Genomic DNA, 13,344 nt, shown 5'->3' on the forward strand with positions numbered 1-13,344 from the left:
AGGGGTATCTTTGGCAGAGAGCTTCATTCTTAAGAACCCATTCCCAAATCATAAAGAGGGGTCCTCTTTGATCTTACCAGAAATCCAGTCTTGGCTGTTGATATGCTAACAATAATCAATGACTGAGAACTGCATGTCGATAACAGTAAAGGGTTCTAATTTATTCAGTTTTGCTTATTGCTGACTGATTGTTGTTGTGTACTGAAGAAATCCCTACATGGATAGATAAGAATACCCTGTTAAATCAGACTTTCTATTTCAATTGGGTGGGTACCTGGCCCTCCTCTCATTGTATCGCTAGAGCCCTTCTGTTACCAATGTTTTAATCTGTTTGAATGAATGACCCAGAGCATCAGCTATCGTCAGTTGGGATAGCAGCCCTGGGATCCGTGGAGCTTCCAGAATTCACATCAGTCAGTGAGGCTCTGACCCCAGAACGATCGTCCTTCTGTCGGCCTTGTCCAAAGCTTCCGAGAAAGAGGGTGCGTATGGGGATGGGCGGGGGGGGGGGGAGATAGATAGATACATAGATAGATAGATCCACCCACTCAGGTGTTTTATACCATTAGTTATTAAAACACATTCGCTTGCATGTACCATTCAGCTCACACATTTCTGGGAGACAAAACCTGAATTTAGCCCAGGGTTTCTCAAACAGGGGTCGCCCCTTGTGTAGGGGAAGCCCCTGGCTGGCAGGCCGGTTTGTTTACCTGCCGCGTTGGCAGGTTCTGCAGATCGTGGCCGTGGATCGCTGCTCCGGGCCAATGGGGGCTGTGGGAAGTGGCGCAGGCCGAGGGACTTACTGGCTGCCGCTTCCAGCAGCTCCCATTGGCCCAGAGCAGCGATCTGCGGCCAGGACCTGCTGACGCGGTAGGTAAACACACGCCCCCGCCCGCCAGGGGCTTTCCCTACACAAGGGCGACCCCTGTTAGAGAAACCCTGTCATAGGTTCTCACACCGGCTGGATGGGCGTTGTTTGATGAGGCCCATACACGTGAGACAGTGCGCAGGGCAGGGAGTCGATTAGTTATGGAAGTTGTTTAATAGCTTTGCGCACATAGAACAGAAATACCCAATGCTCGATAGTCTCATTGGCGGTAGCCCCGTGCCTGGTTCTGACTGTCAGTGTTACTGGTTTTCTTTCTCTTGTTTTATCCCCCCTGATTTTAGGAAGGTGTAGAATGGGAGTCTTTATTTGCTCATATAAATTATTAAAAATTAAGGGGAAAAGATCCAGGTACAGCCCTTTACAGTCAGAGGGGACCGGCCCATGGATCTGTACCTCGTGTGATGCGAGATTTGGCCAGAGCAGGGCACCTTGCAGTGAACACCTTGCTTTCTCTTTTGAGTTTCGAGTCCCGGGAGTGTCAGGGTCTCACGAGCTGGGACTTTCCCTACTGAAGTCAACGGAAGGTTTTTGTCGGAGCTCAGACCGGCTTCGCTTCTCTGTGTGTCTCGCACAATAACACTGGGTGGTGTCGTCCGGTTCAGGGATTTCCCTAGACCCCCCCTAGGTGGGGTGTACACCCCCCCGAATTTCCTCAACTCCCCCCCGCCCCCGTTTTGTGAGCTAGTTACATGCAGTGTTGCCAATTTAGTGAATGTTTGGAAATTTGAATGGAAATTGAAACCTTAATACACACTTTAAAAGCATATGCAGTGTATGATAAAATACGTGTATCTGAAAAAGGATCATAGATTTGAAAAGTATGAACATAGACTAGCTTCCTTCTGCAGCTGTTGTTTTTTATGGCAATGTCAGTGCATTCATTTTGGTGATGTTGGCCAACCTAATAATGTCAAATTATGATTTGTAAGCAAAGTCTAAATGAGCTCTCCCTGACAGCTAGTGTTGAGCCAGGGGCTGGGGGGAAAGGCTTCCGGACCAGATTGTATTTACATTCACACCTAATCTACCTAGGGATCCAGCAAACGGAGCTGTGTTGCCCTCGTGATAGATTTTGGCTGGGGTTGGGTTACAAATCACTTGAATGTGGGGTAATGAAAAGTTATTTTTATTGTATGAGTAAAGGGCAGTAGAACTGTACTTAGCCTGTGCTGACCGAGGGCATCAAGAGAGAGGGTGCGGACAGATGTTTTGTTTGATGGTCTGCCTGAGTCACAAGTACTATTTGACCTGCCCTTCTCAACTGTTTAAAGACAGAGCTGATTAGGCTCCATAGAGAGTCGTTTGCTTTGTTAAGTGACCAGCTGAAATCACTGATAAGAAGATCTAAGTGCTTAGACCTGCTGTGGGGATAGTGTGTCTGTGGAAGAGACGGCCCAGCCTGCACTAGCCGCAAGGTTCTCCCACTGAGAGCTCAGCTGAAATCACTGAGAGCTGGTGGAACCTCAAGAGACCAACTCACCGAGGTCACAGTGGCAGCAGAAGGTGATGGTGCAGGGCCATTGGCAACAGAGCGATGAAGTGAACGGTGGCACAACGAACAACAGTGGACAAAGCGAACAGTGAGCAGCTGGAGGAATGAGCAAGGTCCCTTCTTTCCTCCCATTTGGGAGGTGAACTCATGCGAAAGCACCTCTGAGTCTCCACTGACCAAGGACAACACCGGTGAGTGGGGTGCGGTGGAGAGAAAAGTGAGGGACACGTTAAATGAACATTTGTTTGTTGGACGATAGTTTAGTGACTTTTCTCCAGAATGCTAGATTTGTGACTGGGAATGGAAACTTATATACATGTTTCCTAGTAGGCCAAGATTTTTAAAATGCATTATATGCCAAGGTTGTTATCTCCCAGCGTTGCTATATTGAGAGGTCATTATGTTGGGGATTTTCTGTACTAAACATTTTGTATTATTATAATTATTTTTTACATAAGAATGGTCATACTGGGTCAGACCAATGGTCCATATAGCCCAATATCCTGTCTTCCGACAGTGGTCAAGGGCAGGTGCTTCAGAGGGAATGAACAGAACAGGGAATCATCAAGTGATCCATCCCCTGTTGCCTATTCCCAGCTTCTGACAAATGGGCTAGGGACACTCAGAGCATGGTGTTGCATCCCTCCCAATCCTGGCTAATAGCCACTTTATGGACCTATTCTTCAGGAATGTATCTAGTTCTTTTTTTAATCCTGTTATAGGTTTGGTCTTCACACCATCCCCTGGCAAAGAGTGGGATGTGCAAGGGCAAGTGCAGCAAGTGTGAACACACTATTGCACACTATTGCACACTATTGACAGGCAGTTGTCAGTGTGAACACATAACAGTGGTTTTCCTTCGGTGCTCTCTGAGTGGCGCTGTAACTGCTGGCACTGTAACTTTTCAAGTGTAGACATGCCCTTTGTCTCTCACACAATAATAGCAGGTGGTTTCCTTAGGATTCAGGCTGTTCATCTGCAGGTACAACAGGCTGTTGGGATCATTTCTGGAGATGGTGAATCACCCTTTTATTGAGTCACCATAGTATATAGTACTGCCCGCAATGCTGGTGAGCCTGGCAGACCCAGTCCATCCAGTAGCTGCTGAAGGTGAACCCAGAGGTTTTGCATGAGAAGTGGAGAGCGTCTCTGGGTTTTCTCACATCCCCCCTGACTCCACCAGCTTCTCCTGTGAGTGGACATCTGGGAATAAAGACGAATTAAGGGGTACATTAGTATCTAGGACAACAGAATAACAATCCCCTACCTCTCCAATACATGAAAAGGGAGAAAATACCTTCAAACGCTGCTGCAATGAGTATGAGATATAATCAAAGTCTCATTTCCCCTTGTTTGGAGAGGAGAGTTTTCAGGGGGATTGTCTGGTGACTGCACAGAGACAGGGGGCTGCAGATTGTCTGTCCAGGTGCAGCTGCATTTAAAAACCAGTAGAGCACTTCAATCACCCTGGACACACAATAGCATACTTAAAAGTGGCCATTCTTCAATTTTAAAAAAACTTCAAAAACAGATTTCAATTAGAAACTGCAGAACTGGAATTAATTTTCAAACTTGACACCATCAAATTAGGCCTGAATAAAGACTGGGAGTGGCTGGGTCACTACAAAAATAATTTCCCCTCTTTTGACACTCACACCTTCTTGTCAACTGTTGGGAATGGGCCACATCCACCCTAGCTGAATTGGCCTCATTAGCACTGACCCCTCACACATGCACTTCATAAGGCAACTCCCATCTTTTCATGTGCTGTGTATTTATACCTGCTCACAGTATTTTCCACTCCATGCATCTGATGAAGTGGATTATAGCCATTGAAGGCTTATGCCCAAATACATTTGTTAGTCTCTAAAGTACCACAAGGACTCTTCATTGTTTTAGCTTTAAACAGGAAACTCTCACTCTATTTGCATATCTCCCTTCTGATAAGAGACTCCAATTATTTCCTAGAGCAAACTCAGTTTCTTTGTGTGTGGCTGAGAGAAGGGCTGGCAATTTATCTCTGGGGTACCACCCCTCTCCCAGCCGGGGTGCTAGCATGATTGGATTAGAGCTTCTTATGTGACTATAAGGAGTCCACTTCACATCATCTTTGTCCTCTCTGTAACTCCCACATTTAAGCCTAACCCTAAGGATAAACCCTCACCTTAACTTTTGTATTGATCTGAACCTGAAAGCTAAAGAGGTACCTTAGTACTATCATAGATAGAGATAGAATATCAGTTGGAAGGGACCTCAGGAGATCATCTAGTCCAACCCCCTGTTCAAAGCAGGACCAATCCCCAAACAGATTTTTTTCCCCAGATCCCTAAATGGCCCCCAACAAGGATTGGACTCAGGATTGGGTTTCACAGGCCAATGCTCAAACCACTGAGCTATCCCTCCATCCTCACTTCTTCCCTGAAAGCAATTCTAACCCTCAATGTAAATTATAACCCTGACTTTTAATACTAGCCCTCACTCTCCATCACAACCTTGAAACTAATGTTAAACCCTGACCTAAAACCTAAAGATAAAGATAAAATCAAACCCACAATTTAACACTTAACTGAACAGAAACCTAAATTTGTACTGTAACCCTATTTCTATGGGTAATAGCCTTAATCTTTAACATTTTCCCTAACCCTAACCTTAAATGTATAAAATAACCATAATCCTAAATTTGGCCCTAATATTAAACATGCCCTGTCACATTAACCTTTAACTGTAACCTGAACCTCAAATTTATTCTCTCTCTAAATCCTAAGCCTATTTGTAACCATAAACCTTAACTTTAACCCTAAACCTAGAGCTAATCTTAATCCTAAATTTTAATCCTTCCAGAGGCCTGAAGTCTTGCCATAATGCTAAAGTCTATACCTTAAACTGTAGCCTTAATGCATGGGCTGACAGGAGTTGTGTGATAATGTTAATGGAGGTGGGGCAGAATAAATAGAATCACATAATGTTTAGTAGCCTTGGAGGCAGAAATGTCAATAGTCCATTGCAGTTTATTGAAAACTGCTTTAAGGTTTGAAAGGAGTTTCCTTCTCCTGCATGGAGGCTGTTTGACTCTGTAGGGAAGCCTGTGATCTGGATTTTTAACAGTCACTTTGCAAAGAGCCATGGCGGATCAGGATGGGGATGGGCTGTGTTGCTCTCCCTTCGGGATCAGTCTGCTTTGTCTCTTTCGGGTTTTGGTTCTTGTGTGTTAGGGGTCTGGATTCTGAACAATAATAAAGTACAGTAAAGTTTCTGCCTTTCAGGAAGAATATTGTGTGTGTGTGTGAGAGAGAGAGAGAGAGAGAGAGAGAGAGAGAACTTTTCTGTGTGCATGTCCTTTAGGTTGCTCATGTGTAAATAGAGATGGAGCTGTCTTTGTGAGCCCCTCCCCCCACCCCCACCAGTAGCTGTTGGTATAGGAAGTATGATAGTAAAGCGTCTACTCCCACTTCTTCCTGGAAGCCTTTCGGATCCAAGGCGTGATGTGCAGGTTCACCTTACATCCATCTACAGCTCATGTCAGACTTTTTCACTGCTGGAGCAGATTGAGTCAAGACAATCTACCAAAAAAACACCCTGGAGAGGAACGCAATTAGTGAAACGTGATATGAATAGTGAATAATTAAATTAAAAATGTCTGGAGCCTGACTCTGCCTTGATGTGAACCTTACAAGGCCATTCCCAGCTGTGCAAAGAGGAGGAAGCAATGATTTGCACCCACTTTGCTCTTACATTCCTTATTTGTCAGAGGAGTTGTATGTCGGTTTCATCAACTTCCCAGGCCAGTCCATCGAGTTACAGCAGGGATGACTCTGTCCTCTACAGTGTAGTTCAACTGTAGTTCATGTCAAAAAATCGACGCCAGAGTCCAGTCGGTCAAATGAAGTTTTGTAATGCAAAGAGCATTGTGGTGGGATGGGAAGGGAGACCTCAATGAGTCAGGTGTTTTGTCTGAGGTGCTACTGTCAGTATTTAACCAGGGAGTGGGAGCTGTCAGCTTTGCATACACTGGATTGACCGAAGCGGTTTAAACCAAGAAGCAGGGAGTGTGTGCGGCCTGGATAGGTGGATGGAGCGCTGGATTCAGGTGGGTAGCCAGAGAGTCTAGCAAAGGCTGGGAGGGTCTCTCTTTAATACAATGCCTGATACTTGATCAGAGATCACACACACTATGCAGTGATGGGCACCAGGGAGGACTATTGTCTGGGCAGTATATACATAAAACCTGACTTTACTCCTGGCCTGGTGACCCTTCCTATTCCTGCGCCAAGTGGGGTATTGTTTATGGATCTGCACCCTCTGTGGCCTATGGGATAAGGGGGGGTTAAGGGACAGTGTTGTGAGGATAAAGGCGATAACCGCTTGTGAAGGGCAGAGATGCCACGGTGAGGGGCCCCGCATCGTTTATAATGAACTAATCACCTTCCGCTGCATTAATCCGCTAAACATCCCAGTTTGCTGAAAGGGCCAGAGCCTCCCTGGTGTGAATCCGGAGTAACTCGAGTCTAGTGAAAGCAGCTGCGGTGACTTTACACCAGTGGAGGATTTGGCCCCAGGCAGGGCCGGTGCAAGGATGTTTCACACTCTAGGCGAAACTTCCATCTTGCACCCTCTCCCATCCCCGAGCCCTGCGGTGGCTCCCTGCCCCCTCTGCCCTGAGGCGCCCCCCGTGCAGCAGCTCCCCGCCCTGAGGTGACCCCTGCCCCCATGGCAGCTGCCCGCCCCAGCTCACCCCTGCTCTGCCTCCTCCCCGAGCACACTGTGGTTGCTTCTCTTCTCCTGCCTCCCAGGCTTGCGGTGCCTTAGCTGATTGGTACCGGAAGCCTGGGAGGCAGGAAAAGTGAAGCCGCCACTGCGTGCTCAGGGAGGAGGTGGAGCAGGGGTGAGCTGGGTCAGAGAGTTCCCCTGCGTGCCACCCCCCTCCCTTACTTGCTGCAGGCGGCCCTCCCCACACACCCCTGCCCCAGCTCCCTCTGCCTAAATGCTGGCGGCAACTGGGGCCGCGGTCGTCACCGAAGAAAATGCCCCCCAAATCCTAGTGCCCTAGGCGACTGCGTAGGTCACCTAATAGGTTGCACTGGCCCCGCCGACAGTCAAAATATTTTGAAACACAAAGTCAGGCTGGGAAAAATGCCTTGACTGGTGAAAACCGTCATGAATCCAGTTCTGCTGATTTACCCACTGCCCCCTGGACTCCAGAGGAGCTCTGGCTGATGACACTGGCTGCATGGCCAGCCCGCTGGCGTTAGCTGGGCTGGGCTGAGTTACTCTGAATGGGATCTGGCCCATTCACGTCAATGAAATTACACCTATTTACATCCTTACAGCACTTGGCCCATTGGCTCCAGGAAAGCTGAGCTGATTCACACTGGCTGGGATCGGGCTTTCTCTGCCCACCGGCACAGGCTGCAGGGCCGCAGCATTGGGACAGGTAGGAGCTAAGTGGCTGCAATGGTTTGTCCCACAGGTACGTTAAAAGGCTCAAGTCTGCAAGAGTCAAAATGTCTCCGCTTCCATCGGTGTGAGTGGGATGGAGGTGTCTGAACAGCTCCTTTGGCGATGCGTTTGGCAGCGTGTGCTCTGCGGGGTGGGTTGCTCAGAGGCTGCTGAGCAGAGGTGATCATGGGGAGGCAGCAGGGTGCTCAGGTGGCCGCAGATGGACCCCTCCCCCTAGGGCCGGCTCTAGGTTTTTTCCTGGTGGCCGAGGTGGATCAGTTCGTGCTCACCACCCTCACCCCCGACATGCTGGCGGCTGAGGACCTGGAGAGCCCCCCGGACCTGCTGTTCTTCAGCCTCACGGTGTCCTGGCCCAGCCCGGGCAGGCGGGAAGGCGAGGATCTCCGGCTGCGGGGCTACGGGCTCAGCACCGAGGAGCCCAGCCGGCCGCTCACCTCCTCACACACTCCGGGAGCCCCTCTTGCTGCCGCCGCAGCCGGGGCTCGGCTCCAGGGGACCCCGCTTCCCTCCCTTCCCGGCTCCTCACACACTCTGGGCAGGGCCACCCAGAGGATTCAGGGGGCCTGGGGCAAAGCAATTTCGGGGGCCCCTTCCATAAAAAAAAGTTGCAATACAATAGTAACATGTATCTGAAAATATAAAAAATAACCAGTGAAATACATTCAAAAATTAATTTGTAATAATTTTGAAAAGACACGAAATACATTAACTGCTTTACTGGTCTGTCTACATTTGCAATTACATAATGGGCTGTTGCTGGGTGATGGTGATGGTTGGTGCCAATGGGCTGCCACTGCCTGTGGGTGGTGCTGCTGTTGCCCAGGGCTGGGTGGGAAGCTGGGCTCTGGGTTGGGGGGTGCCCGGCTCACAGGGGCTGGTCTCAGAGTGGGGGTCAGGGCTGTGGGGGATGGGGTCGGGGGGTGTCTGGCTCACAGGGGCTGGGCTCGGAGCTGAGGGTCAGGGCTTGGGGGGGGGATGGGGATGGGGGGGGCAGGCCCTGGCTCTTTACCATGCCGCTTACCCCCTCTCCTGGAGAGTGCTGCAACGGCCTGGTGTCTCCAACTGGGGCCTGAGTTCCCAGCGCTCGGCTGCAGCTTGTAGCCCCGCCCCCTTATCAGCTGAGACACCGGAGGATGGGAGAAGACGGAGGCAGGAGGAGCCTCCGACATACTCCTGGGGGCCCCTGTGGCCAGGGCCGGCTTCAGACCCCAGTGCGCCAAGCGCGCGCGTGGGGCGGCATTTTGCCGGCAGGGTGGCAGGCGGCTCCGGCGGACCTTCCGCAGTCATGCCTGCGGGAGGTCCACCAGAGCCGCGGGACCGGCGACCGGCAGCGCGCCCCCTGAGGCGTGCCGCCCTGCTTGGGGCGGCCAGATTCCTAGAGCCGCCCCTGCCTGTGGGGCCCGGGGCCTGGGGAAAGTTGCCCCACTTGCTCCCCCCTGGGTGGCCCTGACTCTGGGAGCCCTTCTCGCTGCTGCCGCAGCCCAGGCTCGGCTCCAGGGGACCCAACTTACCTCCCTCCCCAGCTCCTCGCACACTCTGAGAGCCCCTCTGGTTGCGGTGGTGAGAGGGGCTCCCGGAATGTGTGAGGAGCCTGGGAGGGAGGGAGGCGGGGTCTGGATGCAGGGAGGGAGGAGGGGTCCTGCTGCCGCTGCCTCTCCGAGTCTCCCCAGGGCGGTGCAGGGTTTCCCTTCCAGAGTGGGCTGTGCAGGGCGCCGCTGGGCTGGCAGGGGGCGCGGATCCCTGCTCCTGGATCCCAGCTCCGGCGAGTGGCTGTGCCAGGGACGGCTCCCGGCAATGCCGTCCCAAGCAAAAAAATAAAAAATAAAAAGGGGGGGGAGAGTGCTGCCCCTTAGAAAGTGCCGCCCCAAGCACATGCTTGGAGGGCTGGTGTCTAGAGCCGGCCCTGCCTCCCCCACCCTTCAGGGGGGTGTTCAGTACTGGTCTCATTCACCGCTGTTAGTGCAGCCCAAGAGAGCAGAATGCAGCTCTTCATGCAGACAAATGTTTGAATATAAGAAAATACCTAATATGGGAAGGACACAACAAATGTCATTGATTCCATGCTTGGCAGTGCAGAACAGAGGCTGCTGGCCCCGCAGCCTGACCTACTTGGAGTTTCTCCAGAGAAAACTGTATCCTTCCTTTGACTAAACTGATTGTCTTTGGGCTTGGCTACTCTTGCAGCTGTACAGCGCTGGGAGTTAAACCTGTCTCCGTACAGCTGAGTAGGGAAAGCGCTGCAGTCTGGCCGCACTGACAGCTACCAGCGCACTGTCGTGGCCACATCTGCAGCATCTGCAGTGGCATTGGGAGTGGTCCATTATGGGCAGCCATCCCAGCGTTCAAGTGGCTGCAACGTGCTTTTCAAAAGGGGAGGGGAGTAGGGTGGAGTGTGACAGAGCGTGTGGGGGAGAGAGAGAGTGGATTTTGGGGGCTGACACTGTCAGCAGCAGCCTTGCAAGTTCTGACCCCCTCCCCCACCCCTCTCTCACTCACTGAAAGCAAACAGTAGCTGTTTTTTTCCTCACAGACCCAGATAAGCAGCCTCGCGGAAACAGACCCCTCCCCCCTCCTGCCTGCTGAGCTGCTTCTTTCCTCTGCACTAGCTGTGGGTGTTCCAAAGGCAGCTCCCTGCCTCTGCTCATTCACAGCAAACAGTGAGTTCTTAAAAGGATTATGGGAAGCTTCCGGAGCTCAGTCCCAGGGTACTAAGCCCGTTTACTCTGGCGCTGCAGCAGCAGCAGCGCTATACTCTTTATTCCTCTCCTTGAGGTGAAGTACAAACAGCGCTGTAGCCACGGAGATACTGCGCGGTATGTGCCTTGCCAGTGTGGATGGGGAGTGAGTTACAGTCCTGTAAAGCCACCACCAGCACTGCAACTCTCCAGTGTAGCCAAGGGCTTAGGACTTGTCTACACTGGCACTTTACAGCGCTGCAACTTTCTCGCTCATGAGTGTGTGGAAAAAACACCTCCCTGAGTGCAGCAAGTTTCAGCGCTGTCAAGCGGCAGTGTAGGCAGTGCACCAGCTGCCCTTTAGCGAGATACAATTGAAAGTGCCTCTTTACAAAATATTACTTATGAGAACATAATTGATGATTTTGTAAAGAAACAGTGTAGAAAAAATGTTATCTGGGTTTTGTTTCCAAATTGAATACGTTTCTCCAGAGGAAGTTAAATTTTATTTTTCCATTCATGCATCTATACTATTTATTTTTATGCATTTTTCACTTTAGCATAATGCAAACACAAACTTTCATCTAAAGCAGAAGTTCTCAAACTGGGGTCCGAGAACTCCATTCAGGTGGACAGAGGAAAAATTATTATAATATTTTTCTTTTTATAAAGCACTCTTATCCAAAGCACTTTACAATAGTTAGCTAATGGTACAAACAATATCTGGAAAGATCATTAAATGGTCCACTGAGACACTCAGCACTTTTCAAGAGGTCCCTGAAAAAGGTTAGACTACAAAAACAGTCAAGGTTCCTCACTTTACTTTCACTTATTTCCAATTACTAATAATACAGGAGGAGGAGGAAGAAAAAAAGAATGAAAAACAAGGGGCAGGGGAGATAAGAGAGAATGTTATTTTTCTTGTCTGGGTCCCATGCAGGGAGCAAAACTGAAGCTGAGCACAGGGCCCCACTAACGAAATCCGCCACTCAGTAGGAATCAGTGTGAGGAAGGCCTAGCCATCCTTGCTAGAGGCAGATGCTCTGGCAGGTCACCCATATGGACTCCAAGGTAAAATGAGGAGCCCAGGGCTGCAGCCATCAGCCACCCAGAGACCCCTGCTCCACTTCCTCGTTTTCCTTGTGCAATTTCCTGTTCTTTGTTTCCTTGGTGTTAGTGCAGCACCCGATCTGAAGACCACGTGTTATTATTTTGTTACTATTATTATTATCATCAACATCTTCATCCTCCTCAGCAGCTCGATTCAAATCGGTGCTCCCGAAAACTTTCCAGGTCAACCTCATTTTTCCGTTTAGTCCCTTGCTATCTCTTTCCGTATTTCTCTTTCCCATCCGGAGGGGAGGGACTGGATTTGTTTGTGTGTTTCCCCGAAAAGCCCTTAGAAGATCCAGGATACTTCATTTTGCTGGACAAGCGCTGCTAGCACTTTTGTAAATGTTGCCATCAGGGCGCTGGTGCGTGTCACTAGGCTCATGATCCTCCTGTTCGTGGCATCACCTTGATGCAAATATACATAAGAAGTTCGCTCAGATTCCGTACCCGCCTCCCTCTTTGCATTTTCTTTCCACGTACATGGAGCGTTATGGGGAAGGGGGAGAGGAGAACTCTCAGCTCTTTCCGTTCAAATTGTGAAAATTAAGTGGACAGAATCCGCTTCCCCTTTTTGTACCAGTCCCGCTCTGCTCTGTGTCACTGTGTCTCTGGCGCAGTAATAGGTGCCGGTGTCCGCAGCTGTCAGCGAGCGGAGCTGCAGGGAGAACTGGTTCTTGGAAGTGTCTTGTGTGATGGTCGTTCGACTCTGCAGAGCGCTGGCGTAGTCAGTGTACCACTGACTCGAACTGTAGTAAATGCGTCCCACCCATTCCAGCCCTTTCCCCGCGGGTTGCCGGACCCAGTCCCAGGTGACGCTGGTGCTAGAAACCGAGTCTCCGGAGATGGTACAAGTGAGTGTCAGGGACTCCCCGGGTTTCACCGCTCCCGAGCCCGTTTCCCGCAGCTGCACTTGGGAGAGGACACCTGGGAAGGAAACACAGAAATGAACCAGTGAGCCAGGCCCTGTCCCTGGGAGCGGGGAACATGTGAAAATTAAACACCCTGAGACCGCACCTAAGGGAGTGAGGCGCCCAACTGCCACTAAATTCCATTGGGATATGTGCACCTAATTCCCTTAGGCTCATTTGAACAGCGCCTCTTCTGCAGTCACTGCAGCAGGGAACCCTCCTGACCCCCAATAGACACGTACCTAAAGGGGCCACCAGCATGAACAGGAAAATCCGCAGCAGGTTCATCTTCAGTGAAGGTGCAAACTGTCTCCAGCAGCGAGACCCGGGCAGTTCTGTGTCTGAGGGGAGTATGAGGCTCCTCCAATCAGGGGTTTGTATTTAAACAGGAACCCTCCGGGGCAGGGATTTGCATGCGAGTTTCACAAGGCGACTATAAGCGATGACCGGGTGTGAGCTCTGTCAGCACATGAGGATCTCTCCCTGGGGTGCGTGTCCCCCTAAGACAGTGAGTTCAGCTCAGAAAATTATGAAGCCTCCTAAGGCGTATGGACGCCCCAACTCAATTTAAATAAATAGCATTTGGTCGTTTAAGACTCGTAAAGTTGTGTGAGATTCTCAGCCACATATAAGCGCAGGACAGCGCCTTCTTAGCAACGGAGGGATGTTTGGGAACGGGAAATGTAACCTCCTCTCTTGTGGCTTTGGCGGGGATTTCAATAGAGCCCCAGGGAATTGGGAAATGGAGGGTTTAACTCCCTTACAGTATCTCTGATATCCTACCCGTGCTCGGTAGAGATTAATGATAGT

The 13,344-nt window shown here is 50.4% G+C and overlaps 1 gene segment (V, D, J or C); it reads right to left on the bottom strand.

The window, feature by feature from the left end:
• LOC123347624 overlaps positions 1-12,822 on the bottom strand; it is a 12,965-nt gene extending 143 nt beyond the window's left edge. The window contains 3 exon segments of the V gene segment in view: positions 5,701-5,809; positions 12,235-12,550; positions 12,777-12,822. Of these exon segments, the coding sequence occupies positions 5,701-5,809; positions 12,235-12,550; positions 12,777-12,822 (471 nt within the window).
• Between the last annotated feature and the right edge of the window lie 522 nt (positions 12,823-13,344).

The sequence above is a fragment of the Mauremys mutica genome, chromosome 13 (genome assembly GCF_020497125.1).
Source record: "Mauremys mutica isolate MM-2020 ecotype Southern chromosome 13, ASM2049712v1, whole genome shotgun sequence".
NCBI lineage: Eukaryota > Metazoa > Chordata > Testudines > Geoemydidae > Mauremys > Mauremys mutica.